This window comes from Hipposideros armiger, unplaced genomic scaffold, assembly GCF_001890085.2.
Source record: "Hipposideros armiger isolate ML-2016 unplaced genomic scaffold, ASM189008v1 scaffold_87, whole genome shotgun sequence".
NCBI lineage: Eukaryota > Metazoa > Chordata > Mammalia > Chiroptera > Hipposideridae > Hipposideros > Hipposideros armiger.
Genome location: NW_017731437.1, coordinates 247,308 through 268,307, shown reverse-complemented (window position 1 = coordinate 268,307; position 21,000 = coordinate 247,308). Strand labels below are relative to the sequence as shown.

Genomic DNA, 21,000 nt, shown 5'->3' with positions numbered 1-21,000 from the left:
ATGATGGAGAGGGTTGGGGCGTGGGGGAGACACTGCATGCTGGAGATCCCGGGATGGAGAGCCACACCCCAAACCCGAAAGTCTGGTTGGGGTGTCCTGTCCCATGTCCCCAGAGGACCTGGGTGCTGAAGGAAGGAAAATGTCTGATGGCATGAAGGGAGGTGGAGGGGAAAGTTGAGAGGAGTCACTGAGAGGCAGGGGGGGAGAGAAGCAGGTGGCCTGGGGGAGGGGGAGGATGTTTCGTGGGGTCACCAGGGATGAGGTGAGGTGAGTGAGGAAGGAGTGTGGGTGTTTCCCCTGGACCTCTCCTAATCTGGACCCCCACCATGCCCTAGCCCCATCACTGCTCTGGCTGGGGCCCAGAATCAGCCCCCCCCAAATCCTTGGGGAGTCAATGGGGCTCTGTTTTGTCCCAAATCCTGTGGAGAGAACCAACCCATCACTCCCAGGCCACAGTGGGACCTGCCTCACTGCTGTCTGTGGAAGCCCCCAGGCCTGGGCCCACTTTGGCCTGGCCTCCCGGGTGTGGGGCTGGGGTGTTTGGGCTGAGATCTCCAAGAGCTGGAGGAAAACCTTGCCCCCTCCCCCCAATCCCCATGCAGGGTTCCTGTGCCTGCGCTCTGAGAATGTCCTGGTCTTTGTCCTGGGCATCACCATCCTGGGTGTGTGCCACTACACGCTCACTGTCAAGGGCAGCCACCTGGCCACTCACGGCGCCCTCACCGAATCCAAACGCTGGAGCAAGATCTGGGCATTTTTCTTTGTGGAGGTGAGCCTGGAGGGCGTGGGGGTGGCTGCTGGTGCCAAGTGGGCAATTTCATTGTTCTGTGCCAGCGTGACTCTCATTTCATCCAGCGTGAGGATTAAATGAGATAGGAAGATCCCGATTTAGGGCCTGAGCCTGACTCCCGGGTGCTCACCAAGTGTTAGCTCTGCTTATTTTCTCTGGAGGGAACGTGCGTTCAGCTGCAAGGAAAGGGTTAGCAGTTTTCGTTGTTGTTTGTTTGTTTGTGTTGTTTTTAACTGAAAGGTTGATGCAGTTATGCAAAGCAGACGAAACTCTGTGTGTGTGTGTGTGTGTGTTTGTGTGTGTTGTGAGGTGGCCCTGGCCCACCACCTATTCTCTGGATTGCACAAAGGACAAGCTCTTGCTGCCCAGGACCCTCCTGGATCTCTAACTGTCCACTTCTGCCACATCCTCTTGTCATCTCCTCTTGCTGGGTGCCTGTGCCCTTCCCAAGGCTTGACGCTCAGGAGACCCTCACTATAGAGTAATTTAGTCCCCTAGTCCACAACCTCAGGTGTCAGCTGAGTATCACTGGCTTTCCCTGGGCACCCAGCTTTTGCCGGGTTTGTCTCAGGGTCTGCTGGCTCCAGCTGGGGGTGGGCAAGGGCCTCACTCTCTCTGACCCAGTGGATCTGGGAGGAGGAGTGGGGAGGATGGAGGGGGCAGTGACACTCCTGGTATTGTTATTTCTTGGCTAAAGTATCTCAGGCCGTACATACCTACATACACCAGCATGAACTTCCCTCTCAAGACTCACTTCTGGCCTACAGAATGTCCCATTCCTCCTATAGCATACTTCTGACCCTCTCCCCAGCCCACTGAGAACCCAAGATCCTCCCTGTCCTGGGTGATGTCGCGGGGACTGTCGGTTATACCCTCCGGGTACTGCCAGTGAAGGGTCACAGGAAGGTGGAGAGGGGAGCAGGTGGTGGGCAGAGCCACCATGGTTTAAGCACTGAAGCTTGGGAAGGACTAGCTCCTGAAATCAAAGGGCTTAGGGACTCCCTTGCATGTCACTCACAATTAGGATGCTCCCCTGAGTGGGAGGAAACAGGCTGTGCCAGTTACTAAACTCTATTGTGTCTCAACTTCAAACCCTCCTTCTAACGTCCGCTTTGTGCTATGGGGGCGGAGTCCCAGCTGGTCCACTGGGAGCACAGGCCAGCTCTGCCCACTCCCCCACCCTCTCCCCAGTGTCATCCAGGAGAATGCAACCACCTTCGTTTGAGTCCTGTGTGGTGGTGGAAACAGAGCCAAGAATGCCCAGCCTGGGCAGGATTCTCGAACGTTCTCTTTCCCAGTAGTTCCGTGTCACCATGATTCTCGGGGCTGTTTCTGACCTTCTCTTTGCCTGTTCCCACCTGAACCCCGAGGGGTGTTAGTCTGTGGATGCTCAACTATGACTTTTTTTTTAATTTAAAAAATTTACTTAAGGAGCATTTGAGATCTTTCTCCCTGTCATAGGTCATCAGTTTGGCTCAAACTTTTATAAAAATTCAAAGCTAAAATCATTTAGAGGGCAAACTGAGACCTGCAGTACAAAATAGACTTTTGTAAAAAAAACACAACGTTTTATTTTTGAAATAATTATAAATTCACAGGATGTTGCAAAAATAGGACAGAGAGGTCTGGCATACCCTTCACCGGGTTTCCCCCAATAGTGACATTTAGATAAGTGTCATTCAATAGCAAAACCAGGAAATTGACATTAGTATAGTGTGTGTGTATGCCTGTATTTCTATGCCATTTTATCACATGTGTAGGTTTGCAAAATGCACTTCCAAGCTTTGGTGTGACTTCCTCAAGGATAAGCCCGAAGACTCTGGGAAGGGGGTCTCATGGCGAATTCAACTCACATGTGTCTGTAAAGCCTGGCTCCTAGTGGACAGGACCCTGGTGGGCTTGCACATGGCCCCTCAGAGGCAGAAAACCCTGCAGCAATGCTAGGCAGCTGCTTATGGATGGCTGCACTGAGTCTGAGTGTGCCCTTGAGGGAGGGGCTTGGAGAGAAAAGGGTGGGGCTGCTAGGAGGCACCAGAGGCTGCCCAGCTGGGAGCAGAGGCTGGGAGGGAAGCCGGTTGGATGGGGAGCTTTGGGGACTGAGAGAGTGTCGGTCGGTCGGTCGAGGCTGAGCAGGTGATGGCAGAGCAGTGCACTCGACATCACTGACCTTCTGCTCCCTGCCAAGCCCTCTGCTGGGCGCTGGGGACGTAACAGTGAATGAAACGCTTCCAGTTCCCCAGGGGCTTAGCGTCAAGTGGGGAAACAGACACACATGAGTGACATCAAAATAATAAAAATCCTGATTATACCAGCTGACACTTATTGAGTGCTTATTGTGTACCTTACGTGAATGATCTCATTTAATAGTCACGCCTCTTTATGTGGTTGAAGCAATTGTTACCTATTACCCTCACTCTGTAGATGAGGAGAAGCTGGGCTGGGAGGTTAAGTTACTTGCCCAAGGCCGCCGCTCAGCTGGTACGTGGTGCGGGTGGAAGCAGGGCCGGCAGAACCTGATGGTGGCGCCATCGATCAGGCAGTGCGAATGTTATCAGCACAGAGGGGAGAGCAAAGCAGGGACACTGGCAATGTCTGCAGATATTTTGGACTGTCACGACTGTGTGTGTGTGTGTGCGCGTGTGTTACTGGCATCTAATGGGTAGAGGCCAGGGATGCTGCTAAACATCCTATAGCGCATAGGACAGCCCCCTGGCTGGGGTATATGTCTACGAAAAGTGACTGGTTGTTTATCTGAAATTCGACTTTATCTGGTCGTGCTATACGTTATCTGACAAACCTATCGCCGAGGCCTGCAGAGCCCCAGAGGTCCCTACCACTCTATAGCCAGTGTGAAGGGGCTGCCCAGCCCCTGGGAATCGTGAGAGGCGCTGTGCAGACTCCAGCCCGGAGTCTGTCCTGCCTGAGGGACGCTGCCCCTGGGACGACCCACAGCCCCTCTTTCTTGTCCTGTTCACACCTGGGGCTCTCCGCTCCTATGCGCACCTCTGGAGTGGCCCCACCATGTCCCCATCCCTGAGCTGGAAGTCTAGCCTTACCCTTGATTCTCTCGCCTCCTCCTACTCCTCACCTTTTCCCCAGATCCTGCCTCCATGCCCGCCCTTCCCAGCCTCACCATCTCTCAGCTGGCCCAAATCAACAGCCTCTGGCCCATCACCTGCCTCGCCCTGCCCTGCCCCTTCCAATCCAGCAGGGTGAACTACTCAACTTTGAACACTCAAGCTTTTGAGTGTTTGGAACACTCAACTTTGGTTGCATCATAAGTTTATAATGGTGGTTTTTAATCCTGCAAAGTATTGTTTGTTTAAAAAATAAAAAGAAAATAAAAGGAAAACATTAGAGGATACATGAGAGATTGCGAGCCCCCCTTACCTCTCAGAGCAGCTGGGGGATGAGTGGGGGGAGGGGAAGAAGACCCTCACTGAATACTTTTTGATTCCGAATTATGTAAATATATTCTCTATTCAAAAATAAATTAGATAACTACCTTTGGCCACCAGCGGAGGCCTAAGGATACTTTAGTACAAACAACTGAATGAAGGAATGAATGAACTAATGAGAGATTTGGGGTCCTGATATTTAGCTGAGAGATGATGCCAAGAGGAATTATACTGACATCTGTCCCTGGCACAGTCTGGCCACTTGCAGAGCCTGAGTGCTATTAAGGGATTAGGGCTCTTAACTCTTCCTGAGGAGCACAGGGGTGGTGATATCAAGAAGTGGCACCAACCTGGAGGCTTCTGAACTTTTTCTGTGTCTGTATGTGGAATCCTTTTGGGTGAGACCTTTAAATAAACCTTTACAGCAGGACAGCCCATTCTCCAACTACTTCCACAGAACGTGGCCGATTCCCACTGCCCTTTGGTTGATGCGTGTACACGCACGTACACATGCTGTAATTTGAGTGCAGTCTCCACTTCTAGCCTAAATTCCTTTCTCTTCCTCTCGGGAAAGAACATCTAGATGGGAGCGAGAATTTCCGTGTTACAGAAACAGCCTCAAATCTGCTCTTATTCATATAAAAAGGCAAATCGTACACAGACTCTGGAAGCATGTGCTGAGTCACAAGTCACATGCTACGTTATCGTACAGGTAACTGGTCTCCCTGGCATCCTTGGGTCTGAGCACACGGCGGAGAACCCTACCAGGGCCCTGAAGGCCTGGTTCTTACCACGCTTGGCCTGGTTCACGCTCCAGGTCGTTTCTGGCGTTGCTACTCAAAGGGCGGTCAGTGAGGAGATGCTGAGCTTGTGCCAGAAGGAAAATCAACTTGGTCACTAAGCAGGCTGCTGCATTCAGCTGACATTTCTTCATGAAAGCAGCAGTGCAGACAGGATTGGACTTTGGAGCAGAAGTGCATGGAAGAAGCAGCTGAGAACAGTCACTTCTTCGGCACATGGGACAGAACTGTTGAGGTTCAAAACACACACTTGCAGGCCTTGGGCAGAGGCAGGCTGGCCTCAGGACATCCCAACGGGCTCTACTGTGGCCCCCATGCCTGCTGCCAAAGGGCTTCTGCCACTAACTTGAACCGACCAAGGGATCCCAATGGGTGCACGCTCTTGAGCAGGCAGGTCCTCTGAGACCAGCAGGCCTGGAAGAGATGTCACTTTAATTGATATGTTACCTACCCACCCTCTGCAGCTTCTGTCCTGCAAGGTTACAGAAACAGAGAGCAAAACCTGCTTGGATGCAGTAAGTGGCTCATCCCAGGGGCCTTATGGATTATCTTGGATGGAGCTGGGTTCAAATTCCGCCTCTGCTACCTACCTAGCTGAGTGACCTGGGGTGGTCATGTGGCTTCTTTTTAATCTCAGTTTCTGTCAACTGAATAACACCGCTGTCCCCTGGGCTTAGAAGATTAACAAGTCACACACGTGAAGGACAGAATGCTGAGTACTCATCAAACTGTTTTGCTGTCTACCAGGCTCACAGTGATTGGCACTGAGAAACTCTTCAGGTTCTCCTGGAAACTGGCAGGCAGCATCTTCAATAAAATTGGCAAAGTCTTCTGGCCAGGGCGAAACGTTGGAAGAGGCTGGCATCTGCATGTTCATTTGCATGTATCTGCATGAGAAACACCACAGTGTCTCTTTTGCCTTCAAAATGGGCCTTCTTGGCGACCAGCTTAGGAGAATCCCACGTGTGCCAGAGGAGCCACCCCAGGGAGAAGTTAGCTCTCAGCCCCTACCAGGGCGCCCTCACTCCAGGTGCCACCCTCGTGGACAGTTCCGGAGATGACCCCCCTTTGGCTTCCATACCACTCCTGCACTCCTCCCCTCACTGCTGTGGGCTCAGCATGAAAAGTAGGGTTCGAAGGTACAGATGTTTCCAAGATAAACACGCACAAAATAATTGCAATGCGATGCCAGGAACCTGACTAGCAGTGCGTCCAGTCCTCTCAGGCTTGCAGGCCTGCCTGGGTGGTCAGTGGCAGAGTGGCAATCTGGGGCGCTGGCCTCACGCCCACTAACATGCCACGCCAAGTGGACACACTTGTTTTGACTGGTTGCCACTCTGTGGTCACAGATATCTGAGAGTTGATGGTCAAGGCTGATTAGCTGGGGGTGTAAGGCAGGAGGGCTCTGGAAATGCAGCGTCCGGGGATGGTGGGGTGTTCTTGAGGTTCCGAAAGGTCCTGCCTAACATGGACCCAGTGCCCTTTCTGGCTCCCTCCTCTAGGTATGCACGGCCTTCCCTGCAGAGTACGCCAAGTATGGACACGTCAAGATACACCATGGCTACACCAACGTGCTGGGCCTGGGGGACTCGAGCACGTGGCGGCTGCCTAGCCTCAACCGCTACGTCTACATGTTCCTTGCGCCTCTCTTGATCCCTATAATAACCCCACTGGTGGCTGTTGGTGAGTATGCCAGGGCCGGGGTCCAGAGTGCCTTGCAAAGACCTGGTCTTCCCTTTCCTTCCTTCCCTCCTTGATTGATGGAAGCTGCCTGTGGAGGAGGTGAGGAGCCCTGAGTTAAGACGGGACAGGAACTTTCTGAGACAGCCAGGCAGGGTGGGAAGAGCCTCGGACCCAGGGCCAAATCTGGTGCTGCCACTTACTGGCTGGTGACCTCAGGCAGGTAACTTAACATCTCTGAGCCTCAGGTTCTTATCTGCTCCTCAAGAGTGTGTGAAAACATAATAAGGTCATAGATATAAAAATGCTTTGTAAATGCCTCGCGCTATATTACATGTGATAATTTTTAATATCATGGGAGCACTATCGTGGTGGAAGGAGCAGGGGCTGGGGGTGCCGCCAGTCCTGGGTTCGAGCCCCAGGCCGCTGCTTACTATCAGAATGACCTTGTTCCGGTTGCTTAGTGCTCCATTTCCTCTCCATAAAATGGGTGCACCTACTTTTCAGGGCGGCATGTGGGTGAACACACTTAGGTCACCCTAGTTAGCACCACTGAGCCGCCGAGGAGCCAGCTTACGTTGGATCAGAACCTTGCCCACCCTGTCCCTGTATTTCTTGCCCCTTCTGGCAGAGCGGCTGAGTAACGTGGAGCGTAGGACGGCTCTGCGGACGCTGGGCCTGATTTCCCTGGGCCTTTATTCTCACTACTGGCTGCTCTTGAACGTGTCTGGCTTCAAGAGCCCCAGCTCAGCCCTGGTCTGCATGCTCATCACCAGATCCCTGCTGGCCCACCCTTTCCTCCATGTCAACATCTTCCAGGTGAGGGCTCCCCCCACCCTGGGCGCTGGCGGGCCGTGGGGAGCATTCTCCGCCTGAGGAAGCATCTCCCCACCTCCCACCCAGCCCGCTACTCCTCCCTGTGGGTCATCACAGGGAGTTCGGGTCTCCCTTCAACGCTGGCTGCCATTCACGCATGGAGCGAAGATGGGTTAAGAACCTACTATGTGTTGGGCTCCTGATTAAGCCCTGTGGTGACTCAAGTGAAGGGCCCCCAGCTCCTGCCCTCAGGGCGCTGTGATAACCCCATGTGAAGTGGAAAGAGGTCCGTCACAGAGGCCCCAGCACAGGCCACGAGGCAGGCAGATGGAGGAGCTGCAGACGGAGGTCTTCCTGGGAGGCCAGGGCTCAGCACACTGTCCTCGGCCATTTCTGTAGGGACGAACGCCTCCTTGCTCCTTGGACCAGTGAAGACCCGGGGTTAGAGCACCCTGCACATCACCATCCCAGCACTTAGCACAACTGCCATGAGTGACTTAGTCCCCTAGTGTGTCCCAGCTGCCTGTCCTGCTAGAATGGAAGCTCCCGTGCACTTGGCATCCCCTGGACCTAGGACGGTGCCTGGTGGAGGGGCATGTATACAAACCTGTTGAATGAAAATATACATGCAGATGCACAAACTTGATCTTGAACGATGAGCAAGATTTTGATGGGTGAAAACAGAGCAGAGAAGGGGCTCTCCAGGGAGAAGCAAAGACGTAATGACATGAGAGCAAGTGGTAAACAGTTGCAAGCTTTAGAGTACCAGGGGATCCGAGGGGTGCCCAGGCCAAGCCCCTCATTGTACAGATGGGGAGAGAGGCCCAGAGATGACGAGACTAAGCTCAGGGCCAGACAGGTGAACCCAGCCCTTCAAGCCTCTACCAGGTCCTGCTGGAGTGGGAGTAAGGGGGCAGAAGAACCCACTGGTCCCTGAGTGCTAGGTGAGGACTCCTGGGGCAGGGTGGGGAGGCCCAGGTGGTGACCCACGTGTCCGTCACAGCACATCGGGCTCCCCATGTTCTCCCGGGACAAGAAGCCCCGACGGATTCACATGATGAGCCTGGGCGTGCTTAACCTGCCCCGGCTGCCCGTGCTGGACTGGGCGTTCGGCCACTCCATCATCAGCTGCCACGTGGAGCACCACTTCTTCCCCAGGCTCTCTGACAACATGTGCCTGAAGGTAGAGGAGGGTCGGGCTGGAGGGGCTGGGAGGAAGGGACCACCTGAGGGCAGAGGGTGAGTAACCTTCAGGTTTCACCTGAACCCCGAGTCCCCCAAGTCAGAGGGCGTCAGGAAAGGCAGCCCAGTGTACAGGCAGCGGTGTGGGTTTCCGATCAGAGACGTGTGGGTCTCTTACTAGCAGCGTGACTCTGGACACGTTAAGTGACCGTCTGCGAGCCTCGGCTTCCTCGTCTGTCAGCGCTCACACTGACAGGCTTAGAGGCTGAAATGAAGAAATGGATCTGAAATGCTGGGCACGCAGCGGGTGCTTGGTAGAAGGAACTATGGTTTTCATCCATCATGGCAAGGAGGACTGTCATGCAGTTGGAAGCCCTGGGGGGGAGGGGGGTTGAGGAGAAGCCCGCCCCCCTTGCCTGCTGGGAGGGAGAGAGGCAGGAATTCTCCAAGCCCCCCCCCCCACCGGCTCCTGCATAACACCACGGGACAAGGCAGACAGGAGCTGGGGCTGGGAAGACGAGGGGCCCCCAGTCCTGGCTCAGCAGCCCGTCTTCTGGCAGGTGAAGCCTGTGGTGTCCCAGTTCCTCCATGAGAAGCAGCTGCCTTACAACGAGGACACCTACCTGGCTCGCTTCCGGCTGTTCCTCAGTCAGTATGAGGAGTTCATGGTGCGGGCCCCTCCGATCACCGAGCTGGTGGGGCTGCAATGAAGGCCGGCTCAGCACAGGCACCCTGCTCCCCTTCCCAGGCCCAACCCTGGCTGTCCTGCTCCCACTTGCCATCCCCGGGGCTGGGAAGGTGCAGGCCCTTCCCCAGTGGGTGTGGCTGGGCTGCGGGTGGTGGACCTGAAGCGTGGGGGCACTGGGTGGGCAGTGAGGCAGGGATCTCCTGCTGGGGGCCCTGGGGGTCACCTGCCCTGCTTGCTTTTCTGGGTTGCGAGGGCTCTCTGCAGGAAAAGAATAAAGGTGGCTGGACATTCGGGGCAGTCTGGCCAACTTCATCTCAGGACTGAACAGCTGGATTCCTCCCCTGCCATGCCTGAGCCTTGGGAGGGCTAAAGGAGGGTGACAATGAGGGCAGGCCCTGTGCAGGGGCCAGGCTAGGAGGGGGCGCGGAGAGAGCAGGGTCAGCCCTTGGCGAGGGCCTCCCGAATGCCAGGAGAGCCGTACACTTAGTTGGTTACTGTTTCTTCCGGTGCCCTCGGAGGCCCTGTCCCCTAAGGAACTCTCTCCCCAGGGACCACAAGGGGAAGGCTACCTTTGGCAGACCTTCCTAGTTTCCCAGCCAGAGAAGCCTGTGCAAGACACTCAGCCTGGCTCAGCAGCTCCCAAGAGCCACAGCATCAGTGAGATCTAAGCGTAAGCGTTTTGTGAGGAGAGCACTCCAGGTTCTGGAAGTAAGAGTATAAATAGCTTTGAGCATGACCTTGGCTAGCTCTAGAAAAAAACCTGCTTTGTTCCATGATATTTAGAAGGAGTGGACCTGGAAGAATTATCAATTAAGGGAGAGAAAAATTACTGGGAGGATAGCTGAGGCTAGAGGGGGTGATGGGCACAGGGTCTGGAGGACAGATGGACTTAGAGAGGAAAGGAAGGAGAAGGGGTGTGAGGTGCAGATACAAGAGTTGGAAGTCAAGGGCTGGGCTGGGCTGGGCGAGCATCGTCTGCAGCCTGGGAGGGAGGCAGGAATGTAAAGGAACTATTGATGCGAGCCAGAGGAAGATGTCAAGCTGCTGGGGGACACCACTGAGAGTCAGCCAAAAGTAAGCAGACTTGGGAGAGGGCTGGGAGCTGCCCTGGCTGGGGGCTGGATAAGGGGGTACAGTAAGGGCCCAGCTGGAAGGACAGAGAAGAAGGCCAGAGCAGTTCGTTTAAAACAGGGTTTCTCACCTCGGCATTATGACATTTTAGCCGGATCATTCTTTCCTGTTGGAGCCTGTCCTGTGCATTGTAGGATGTTTAGCAGCATCCCTAGCTTCCCACTAGGTGCCAGGAGCCCAAGTTGTGACAATCAAAAATGGCTGAAGACACGGACACATGTCCCCTGGGGGGCAAAATCATCCCTGGTTAAGAATATGCAAGTCATGTTCTGGGTCCTTAACTGCCGTGTTTTTCAGTGAAGTCCTTGGACGGGGCGAAGGGCATGCTGCCCCTGGTGGTGGGAAGCGGAATGTCAGCAAATAGGATGGGCTGATGGGTCCAATGGCAGGTGAGGGCATTCTCTAAGCCTGGTCCTGTTGGAGAACCCATCCCTAGTGAGGCCTTAGGTGGCTCTGCTGGGTAGCTGCCATCGGCCTCTCCAGATCCTTTCCCCACTCCCCCCTACCCTGCCTTTCTCTACCGAAGGTCACCCTTCTGGCAGGCACCCTCTCCTGCAGCTACCATGGTCACTCCTTCCGAAACAGCTCCTTCAGGGACTAGAGTGGTAGTAACTTCCAGCTGTTGCTAGCCCAGGGTGCTTCAAGGTTCCCTTAATCCTCCTCACACCTCTGTACAAAGTTCCTTCATTAAACTCTCTGCAATCAGACCTTTTGAACACACCATCTGTTTCCTGCTGGGAGGCTGACTGATAGAGCAGTTTTGGATCCATGCAGCCTTCTTGGAAGGAGGCTGGCTTGGCAGCCTCCCCAGCCTACTGCTTTGCTATGCCTTACTGCTGCTCTTTTGAAATGCGCTAGTAGCTCAGAGATGGCCTGAAGGTCTGGGAGTGCGATGCATCCAACTGCTAATTCTCCATATGAAAAATGAAATGTCAGAAAAGGCTCCATTGCACAGTCCTGGCTAATGATTAAAACCTTCCTAATACATAACCAATGACTCATTGTTATTGATCTGGGCCTGAGTGGAGCAGCAGTGGGAGGCCCTGGTACCAGACTTGGCTGTACCACAGGCACCTGGGAAAAAGTCACTCGATTACTTTGAGGCTTGATTTTTTGTTACTCTGAGGATGTGGGCTGGGAACACATGGGGCTGGGGAGGGGAGGGGAGGGGAGGGGACAGAGTGAATGAAGCCCTTCTAGGACTCTGCGGTGACCTAAGGTCTAATTTACAAAGATGTATCAGAGGTGGTAATATTGATGATGATAGCTAACATCTTCAGAATGATGATGATGATAGCGAATATCTATTCAGAACTTACGGCACATTTTTACTATGCCATCTAATTTTAATTTTTACCAGAAGTTAGTACTATTTTCTCCTCACATTACATATTGTGAAAATAAGTCTTGGAGAGATTAAATTTCTCAATGTCATATAGCTAGTAAATGGCAGAAGAAGGGTTCGAACCCAGTGTGTCCGACTCCAGTGTCCCTGTTCTTAACCACCAAACATAGTGCCTCCGGGAGGGGAGCCCTATAGGGCTTTCAGAGGTATCTCATCCAGAATCTCCTTTTCTTCTGCCCATGTGAAAGGATAATAAACGATGTGATCATTCAAATTATGAGGGCCAGCGGAGTGGCGCATTGGTTAAGAGCTGGCTTGGGACGCCAGCTCTGAGCAGCAGGGCCCCGGCTGGATCCCACACGAGGGCCAGAGACGCTGCACCCTCTACAGCTAAGATGGTGAACAATAGTCCGACCTGGAGTTGGGCTGCCGTGAGTCGCCAGTGATGGCGTAGGCTGCACTGGGGCTGCAATAGGCTGCCGTGAGCTACCATGAGTGGCCGGCGATGGCGTAGGCTGCAGTGGGGCTGGCCGGCAGTGGGCGTGAGCTTTCGTGAGCTGCTGTGAGCCGCCGTGAGCAGCTGTCCAATGGCCAGCAAGTGACTGCCTCACCTGGGAAGAGCGCAATGATAATACCAACATGAGCCAGTGAAGCGACGTCCTCTACAACTAGACTGAAGAACAAAAGGACAGCAACTTGTCTGTTCCCCTCCCCCAATTCCCCAATGCTGTTCCTCTCCCCCAATTCCCCAATAAAATCTTTAAAAAAACAAAACAAACTATGAACATCCATTATGTACCAGGCACTGTGCGAAGCTCTGGGGACATAAGACTGAATGAGACTGGACCCCAACCTCCTGGAGCTTCTAGTCTAGTGTAGGAGTTGGCAAAATTTTCTGTAAAGACAGTAACTATTTTGGGCTTTGCAGACAGTATGCTCTCTGTCACAAACATTCCAAGCATTTTGTGCCATCAAAGTATGAAACAACATATGTAAAGAATGAGCATGACTGTGTTCCAATAAAATTTTTTGGACTTTGTGTAATTTTTCACGTCACAAAACCTTATTCTTTACATTTTTAAAAACCATTTAAGAATGTAAAATCCATTAGCTTGTGGGCAGTACAACAACAGGTGTTGGGTAGGATTTGGCCTGCAAGCTACAGTTTAGCTACTCCTGGTCCTGCGAGACAGGCACAAAACAGAACGACTTATTAGAAATCAGAGCAGTAGCAGGGAGGGGAAGTGACCAGAAGGGGCACAAGGGGTTCCTGGGGTGCTGGCCATGTTCTACTTCTTGATCTGCGTCATGGTTACAGGATTACATCTTTGGATAATTCATCAAACAGTACACTTCCGATGTGTGCACTTTTGTATTTGTTATTTCAATAAAAAAAGATAATTAAAAAATGATAAGGCAGTGTAATAAGTAATAATGGGGTAGAGTGGTAGGCGACAAGAAGGGGCCCTAACTCAGCTTGGGGAAGGATGGGTCAGGGAAGGCTTCTCTGAGGAAGTGTTTGACAAGGGGGCCCTTGGGAGGAAAAGAAGCTGAAGCTGACATTCGGCTTATTGGGTCAGATGTGACCACAGATCCTGTCATTTAAAGGTCTATTTTGTTCATCATGGATTTTTTGCATTAATTTTGATCTTTTAAAATGTTGCATTAAAATAGTATTATTTATCTTGATTACTGAGGTTTTCGGTGCCTCCTTAAATTCTGCACCCAAGGCTAGTGCCTCACTGCCTTACATTATTCCAGCCCTGATGGACGAGGGTCAAGATCTGGCTCTGTCTTTAGCACCTGGGGCAAGTCACTCCGCCTCTGTTTCCGCATTAGGTAAAGGGGAGGTGGGGTGAGGTGGGACAAGATCTCTGTGGACAAAAGAGGGGGCTCTATAAAAAGTAACCTCACAGGACGACCTGATCATAAATTCCTAAATGGCCTGGTCATTGTGGGTGATCACCGCCCAGGCCTGTAACTTCTTTAGTGAAAGGTTTTAAGCCAGTCCTGCCCATTGTTCTTGTGCATCTAGGTTAACAGACCTTTGAAATGTCAGAATACCTTTCGAAGCTGTAATCACCCTCAGGAGAGCATATAACCCTAACTATCCTGTTATGTGATCCCCACCTGGCTTTTTTCCACTTTCATGTAATCTTCCTTACCTTCCCTCCTTAATTTCAAATGCATAAAAGAAACTACAAAACTTATTCTTGGGAGCATTTTTGATTTTGCTTCTCAGCAATCGTAGTCAGTTTTGGCTCAAATAAAGTTTTCTAAAAATTCTCTACAGGTTTAGACATTTCTTACCTCGACATCCCAAAGGTTTAAAATTCTCCCTGGCCCAACCTGAACCGCACCACCAGAGGGTCACACCTGTATAGCACCCTGGTAGGGGCGCCAAACTACAAGCTGGGAGCCCCTTTTTCCAATCGCTCCCAGAACTTCCGGATCCCTGGCTATTACCCAATGGGCTTACTTAAACCGGACTGGTGATTGGCTAGCAAGAAACCAGAGGCGCGCGCTTTCAGAAGGGACAGGCGGATGCGTCATCAGTCAGCGACGAGAGCCTCCGAGAAAACTCCTCTCTAATTGGTTCCCTTCTTGAGGCGATATTGAAACAGCGATGAGGATTAGCTCTCTTTTAACTCTAGACTCCAGATAATTGGAGGGAGAGTGAAGACCGGAGAAATTTATTAAGTCACGTGGGGACCAGAAACCCTGGGGGACGGACCTTCAGCAGAAATGGGTGGATCCGAGGGCGGGCTTCTCTTTTGGGGGCGGGATTCTTTAGGGGATGGTGGTGGAGCCGCCCCGCTGTGCTTTCCTAGAGCGTAGGAGGCGGGACTAAGGGCGGAGCTGCGCCTGTGGGCGGGGTCAGGGAGGGGCGGGGCCGGAGCCGGCCCAACGCGGAGCGCGGGGCAGTCACCGAGTGCAGTTCCCCTGGCTGGTTCCTTCTCCCGGCCATGGCTCCGCGCTGCTGGCGCTGGTGGCACTGGTCGGCGTGGCCTCGGACCCGGCCGCCTCCCGTCGGGAGCACCCAGAGTAGGAGCAGGGCACCCCTGGGGCTGGATGGGAGCGCGGGGAGGCCTACGAGTTCTAAGGGGAAGGGTCGGAGCCAAGCTGGGGCAGAGCTGGACAGGGACAAGAGAGGGGACCGGGGCGAGACTGGAAGGGTCCACTCATGCGGACGAGATGGGGGTGGCGTACTGGGGGCAGATGTGGGGTGAGATGCCCTAGGGTGAGACCATGATGTCCACACATGTGAGAAGGGGTGAATGAGGGTGATATGGAAGTCTGGGGGACAAGAGAGAAGTCTGAGACGAAACAGGGGATCATAGGAATGAGGCAGGGGTGTATTGGGGGCAATGTGGGGTTCTGTGGAGAGAGGGGTTAGAGAGGTAAAATGGAAGCATTACGGGGAGCTCCACAGGGGTGAGATTGGGATGACATGGGGTCCGTTGGTGGGATGTGGTATTCTAGCTGGGTGGGTAGGAAACCCCATAAAGAAAATGGAGTACTGTTCAGGGCAACTTCAGAGATGGGTGGTGGGGGTTGCTGAGTAGGCCATCTTCAGTAACAGAAAGCGCGTGTGTGAGATGTGGGGTTCTGAATGAAGACAGCCTTTGGGGTTCAGATGAAATAAGAACCCTGCAAACACCAAAGCTTTGATGAAAATGAGGGTGAAACTTGGGAAGCTTCATCTCCTGTTTGACACTGAAATTGGTTTGGGTTTGGGGAGGGAGTGTTGTTCTGACCTCCCCGCCTCCCATCCTAGGTTCCTGTCAGCAGTTCTCCACGCAGGAGCAGACCACCCAGATCTGTGTGGTGGGAAGTGGCCCAGCTGGCTTCTACACTGCCCAACACCTGCTAAAGGTAAGCCATGCCCTTCTGGTTCCCTCACCCACGACTCACCTGCTGCTCCAGTCCTAAGCGCAGGCCCCATTCTTTGGGGTTTTAAAAGCACTCCTGGATCCCTGATGGAGAAGGGGCTCCCAGCCCATCTAGACAGATCACTTACTACACGTTTTATCACTTGCATCTGGGGCTCCCCACTGTAGGTCCTCAGCTATGAGAGAAGTGTGTCTACCTGATGGGCGATGGTTGGCTATGCCTCCTTGGCCGAGCCCTTTAGGGAGCTTATGCAGACCTGTAAGATGACTATACTGCTCCTCATCTTCCCTTCTTTTTCCACTGTCTGCACTCTGTTCCCAACATCCTACGTCTTGAGGCTCTACCTGCTCTTCTTAGGGTTTTCTGTAGCTTTAGCCACCTCACCGTGCTCTCCTCACCAATAGCTCCAGCCTTCCCCATGCTATGCTGTTCTTTCAGCCTGCTCTCCACCCCCATTGCCTCCCCCCGAAGGCCAGGGTCTCAAGGCTTACAGTATTGGCCTTGGTGGGCAGGGCCCCAAGGTCATTAAGTATCCTTGAGACTTTGCCAGACCTTGGACCTTGGTGGAAGGGAGGAGGGAGGAAGAATCATGTGGGGGAGGAGGGAAGGGAGACCTAGGCTTACCAAGACATTGTACAGTGGCCTCACTTTGTAGGAATTTGGAGTGTCCATGAAGAGACAGGAGAAATGATGACTATATTAAGTATACAAACACATATGCAGATACTTAACAGAGGGTGATCAACCACCCCAGTTTGCCCAGGACATGGGGCTTTCAGTGTTAAAACTGGGAGGGTCTTGGGGAGACTGAGATGACTTGTCCCCCAGCTGGAAAGGGACCTGAGCACGCCTTCCAAGCAATACAGGAGAAAGAGGTAATTACGACGATGTGACCAGCATGAGCTGAGTTAGGTGGGGATAAAGGTATTTCCTGTAGAAGGCACATTGGATCTGCACTGAAGGAGGCCACGGGCTCTGGAGCGGGCCTCCCACATGTGGGGAGTCATCCCCAGGCAAGCTCCTCAGTTGTAGGACTACCCTGGTCTCTGTCCCAGAGCCCAGGGATCTCACGGGGGCTGGTGAAGTCCTGGCGGGTTTTGTGTAAGGGACACTGTTGGCTGAGCCTGAATTTTAGGGAAGGGGGAGAGCGGGCCTTCCAGACAGGATTCTCAGCGCCTCTGATGTGAGCAAAAGCCCCGGCTTACACTCAGCCAGCTGACACGTACATGTGCTTTCCCTGCGGGAGGTGCTGGGAGATGGACACTGAGGCCAGTTAAGAGCTGGTCTTTGCCCACTGGGAGCTCAAAGATACATGCATGGACTTCTGGGGCAGTGGCACTTAGCTGAGTCAGGCACTGTCTGTACCACATGTCATCACACCCTCTAGACAACCTGCGAAGCGTGTGTCATGACTCTCGCTTCACAGGTGAAGACACTGAGGCTGAGCGAGGTTGCCCAAGGTCCCACCTGGACAGGAAAGGTGCCAGGACCTGAGCACAGGCAGCTTGATGGCAGAGCCCACTCTTAAGCACCATGGTAGCGCATTCTATAATCAATTACTAGACACCGACATGTTACAGGTATAGGCCCTGCCCTGGGAACATGGGTGTGAGCTGGACAGGCATGGTCCCCACGCTCAAAGACCTGACATGGGAATTATGGAGAGCAGGGGAAGAGGGGTCCAAGAAAGAACAGCTGGAGGGTTAAGAGGGAGCTGCAAGGGTTAGGAAGGAGAGGGTTTTGTGGAAGATGAGGTCAGCCCGTGCCAGATAACCAATAAGCATGTCCAGTGGATTTAGCTTTCTGGGAGATGGCCTTGGAGAGAGCAGTGTGACCTAGAGGGAAAGATCCACAGCAGGAAAGAATGTAAGATAAAGTCGGATTGTGTAAGGTATTGTCCACCAGGCTGAGCAGTTTGAACTTTGTCCTGAGGCAGTGGGCAGCCTGGAAGGTTATGCGACAATACCAGTAATAGTAATGGTAGCTTTCGTTGACTGCACACTCACGTGGGTCGAGCCCTGGGCTAAGTGCTCAGGCCTTGCTCATTTACTCTTGAACATCATGTCAGAAGGGATATTCTATTGTACAGAGAAGTTAAGAAACATTCCTGTGGCACAGAGCCAGAGAGTGGTGGGGTCCCCGTGGCTGTGGACCCCAAAGCCGGAGCTCATCCTGGGTACCACATCAGTGGGGTTTGGAGGAGGTGGGTTGGGTGCCATCTGTGGCTGGGGCGGGTGGGTGGTGGAGGGCCTGGACTTGGGTGCAGGCAGTGGAGTGGAGGGCAAAGGGGATTTGGACAAAGGTGAGGAGGGGAGCACGAGGCTTTGTCGGAGTGAGGGCGAATGGAGGGCAGGAGCTCATTTGGCCTGAGTCCCACTGACGTGGGAGTATTATTAGAGCAAGAGCCGAGATGGGGTGCGAGGCAGGGCGGTGTCATCCGTAGGAGCCCCAACTGCTTGACTCTGAACCTGCTTGTGGCCCAGAGTCTCTCACTGTCCTGACTTTCAGGATGCTTCCCAACAACCCAGGGACAGGGGTGTCATCTGTCCTAGTTTACAGAGAAAGAGGCAGATCCCAGGACTTGCCAGTCATGTGGCTGGTTGGTGCCTGAGCCCAACCCCGTGCTTTCTCCATGGCCCCTCCAGGTGCCCCAGAGGGCAGGCAATGTGGAACCAATGTATGAGTGAGATTGTTTTTTCTAAGACTAAGTTGGGCCATTTCCACCTCCCTTTGCCCCTCCCATGCCCCAGCTGTGCCCCCAACTCCCTTTCCGGCTTGGTCCCCTTTCTAATAGGATGATCTTAGAGACTAGGGTGGTTCTCAGGTCACCAGCCTGGCTGGGCATTTCTAGAAGTGTCGAGGGGCTCTAGGGCAAGGCTGTGTGGCACACCCAACCCAAGCAGATAAAGAAGCTGTCCTGATACGTCTTCCTGTTGGCGGAGTTTTCAATGGGTTGGCAGTCTTCGAGGTCTGACCTCAGCTGCCCCATTCTTCTCATCTGACTCTCTAAGCAGATGGGGAGTGTGGGGGGGCTCTTTCTCCTAGCAAAGGGCCGAGGCCTCCTCAGCCCCCTGAGCTGGGCTCTCCTGCTCTGTGCGGGAAGTGGGGGACCTGTAGGGGCCCAGCCCCTCCCTCAGCCCCAACGCCTGCCACCTTCTTCCCCAGCATCACACCCGGGCCCACGTGGACATCTATGAGAAGCAGTGTGTGCCCTTTGGCCTGGTGCGCTTTGGCGTGGCACCCGACCATCCCGAGGTGAAGGTGGGTGTCTCTGGGCATGGAGGGGAGGTTTGGAGACTTTGGTCAAGGTAAGGAGGGAAGAGAGGTTCCCTGGCTGCATGGAATGACCCCAGAACCTCTGGACGCCACCCAGGTTCCATCCTGGGGACATTGTGGGGTGAGAGTGGCATAGCATGGTCCCTGGAGCTGCCCCATCCTCTAACCCCTCCCACTCCGGGGCCCAGCAGAATGTCATCAACACCTTTACTCAGACGGCCCGCTCTGACCGCTGTGCCTTCCATGGCAACGTGGTCGTGGGCAGGGACGTGACCGTGCCAGAGCTGCGGGAGGCCTACCACGCTGTGGTGCTGGTGAGTGCAGACAGGTGGCCGGGCCGGGGATGAAGAGGATTGGGGCAGGGCAGCAGCAGGAGGTGGTGGCTGGAGGATGGAAGGCATGGGGGTGAGGCGCAAACCACTGGGCATGGCCAGAGTGGAAGCTACGGAGTTGGAGCTGGAGGGAGGCCCCTGGGAGCCCCGTGGGGGCTGCCTGGCCCCTTAGCTGGTGCTGAGGGCTCTGGGTCTTTCCTCAGAGTTACGGGGCAGAGGATCATCAGGCTCTGGGAATTCCTGGTGAGGAGCTACCCGGTGTGTTCTCAGCCCGGGCCTTTGTGGGCTGGTACAATGGGCTTCCTGAGAACCGGGAGGTGAGTTTTGGGAGCACTCCCACTGCCTCTTCCTCCTCACCCCTCAGCCAGGGCTGGGAGAAGGAGCCACCATCCAGGACGGGGAGGCCCCCAGTGAGATGAGATGGGAGACATCAGGCTGCCTGAGGTGGGAGGTCAACCATGGAAGGCCTCTGGGAAGAGGTGGGGCCGGGTGGAGGGAGGGGAATCAGAGTTGAGGCTCAGGTGGGGTGGACGTCCCGAGTGTGGGGGAGGCCGAGGGCTATGGGCCAAGGCTAGAGGAACCCTCTCCAGACCTCTCTCCTCCAGCTGCTACCGGACCTGAGCTGCGACACAGCCGTGATTCTGGGGCAGGGGAACGTGGCTCTGGATGTGGCCCGGATCCTGCTAACCCCACCTGAGCACCTGGAGGTGAGTGGGTAGGTCAGGGGCTGGAGGGGTGGAGATGAAGTCACACTGAGGGGAGGCTGCCCCTGCTCCAGGGTTCAGGCCCCATCCCTTCAAGCTGAGCTCCATTTCCCCATGGTGTCAGGCAGAAGCCTTCTGAAAGGCAGCCCATGAGCCTCATCACTTTTCCCTTTCACTTTCTGACTCCAGCTATGTGGCCTGTAAAACACAGCACTATTCCGTGTGCTACAGGACCTTTGCACATACCACTCCCTGCTTGGAACACTCTCAACTCACCTCTTGCCAGTTAGTCTTTTAGTTCTTGGCTCGATTGTTGCCTCCTTTAGGAAGCCTTATGTCTTCCTCTCATAGACTTTGTCTACTTCTGTTTCAAGGCACGTTGTCACCACTGTAATTTTATATTTATCAATGAGTATTTGATAAGTATCTCTCTCTCCACCAGATCAGAAGCTCTGTGAGGGCCATGTCTCTTTTGCGCACCATTAACACCCGCTGTCTCCCCCTGCCCCTTACATGGCACCCTGCACCTGGTAAACACTTGTTGAGTGAAAGAGCGTGGTCCTGGTTTGCTGCTAGTTGGAGCCATTTGCAGAATTGGCGGCAGTGCGCCATATGGCCACCAGAGGGGGGCAGTGGTGCACTTTCGGGCTGCCAACCTTCTCAGGCTCCCTCAGGGTAGGGACATGACCAAATGGAGAGGCTCATTGTTGGATAACTTTAAGGTCCTTTTTTGTGTGCCAGAAAACAGACATCACGGAGGCTGCCCTGGGGGTGCTGAGGCAGAGCCAGGTGAAGACGGTGTGGGTAGTGGGCCGAAGAGGACCCCTGCAAGTGGCCTTCACCATTAAGGTGCTGGGGCCAGAGGGAGAGGGGCCAGGGTCCTAAGTAGATGGTTTGCCCTTGGGAGGTGGGCAAGGGCAGAGCCCCTGGGAATAATGCTGCCTGGGGTGGGAGAGGGGAGCTA

At 53.9% G+C, this 21,000-nt stretch overlaps 2 protein-coding genes and 1 long non-coding RNA gene across 5 annotated transcripts in view; 2 read left to right on the top strand and 1 right to left on the bottom strand.

The window, feature by feature from the left end:
* The first annotated feature begins 258 nt into the window (after nucleotides 1-258).
* FADS6 (fatty acid desaturase 6) lies at nucleotides 259-12,157 on the top strand. 3 transcript variants are annotated; one of them, XM_019644494.1, is made up of 7 exons: nucleotides 259-769; nucleotides 6,491-6,671; nucleotides 7,300-7,487; nucleotides 8,488-8,667; nucleotides 9,227-9,314; nucleotides 9,903-10,024; nucleotides 12,079-12,157. In XM_019644494.1, exons 1-6 carry the CDS (start codon nucleotides 395-397, stop codon nucleotides 10,013-10,015), a joined length of 1,125 nt encoding a protein of 374 aa, XP_019500039.1. In that variant the 5' UTR covers nucleotides 259-394; the 3' UTR covers nucleotides 10,016-10,024; nucleotides 12,079-12,157. The 3 variants fall into 3 exon arrangements, with proteins under 3 accessions (XP_019500039.1, XP_019500038.1, XP_019500040.1); XM_019644493.1 differs by lacking the exon at nucleotides 12,079-12,157 and adding an exon at nucleotides 10,783-10,870; XM_019644495.1 differs by lacking the exon at nucleotides 12,079-12,157 and having other exon boundaries at nucleotides 9,227-9,994.
* Nucleotides 776-10,783, bottom strand: LOC109383764 (uncharacterized). The gene is made up of 3 exons (XR_002124294.1): nucleotides 10,556-10,783; nucleotides 9,290-9,367; nucleotides 776-5,875 (listed from the first exon to the last, which is right to left on the bottom strand). It is a non-coding gene; the product is annotated as an uncharacterized LOC109383764 (long non-coding RNA).
* Nucleotides 12,158-14,685: 2,528 nt separating the features above from the next.
* The window catches only part of FDXR (ferredoxin reductase), an 8,446-nt gene continuing 2,131 nt past the window's right edge, over nucleotides 14,686-21,000 (top strand). The window contains exons 1-7 of the mRNA XM_019644230.1: nucleotides 14,686-14,875; nucleotides 15,609-15,706; nucleotides 18,890-18,985; nucleotides 19,192-19,314; nucleotides 19,536-19,649; nucleotides 19,938-20,039; nucleotides 20,778-20,914. Coding sequence (XP_019499775.1) covers nucleotides 14,797-14,875; nucleotides 15,609-15,706; nucleotides 18,890-18,985; nucleotides 19,192-19,314; nucleotides 19,536-19,649; nucleotides 19,938-20,039; nucleotides 20,778-20,914 — 749 coding nt within the window. The 5' untranslated portion in view covers nucleotides 14,686-14,796. The remainder of the gene's footprint in view (nucleotides 14,876-15,608; nucleotides 15,707-18,889; nucleotides 18,986-19,191; nucleotides 19,315-19,535; nucleotides 19,650-19,937; nucleotides 20,040-20,777; nucleotides 20,915-21,000) is intronic.

Bases quoted from the DNA above. Each gene is read 5' to 3' on its own strand.
- FADS6 (XM_019644494.1), top strand. From the start codon at position 395: ATGGGGCTCTGTTTTGTCCCAAATCCTGTGGAGAGAACCAACCCATCA. The intron at 8,668-9,226 runs GTAGAGGAGGGT...GTCTTCTGGCAG, and splicing joins CTGACAACATGTGCCTGAAG to GTGAAGCCTGTGGTGTCCCA. The intron at 9,315-9,902 runs GTCAGTATGAGG...CTCTCTCCCCAG, and splicing joins TCGCTTCCGGCTGTTCCTCA to GGACCACAAGGGGAAGGCTA.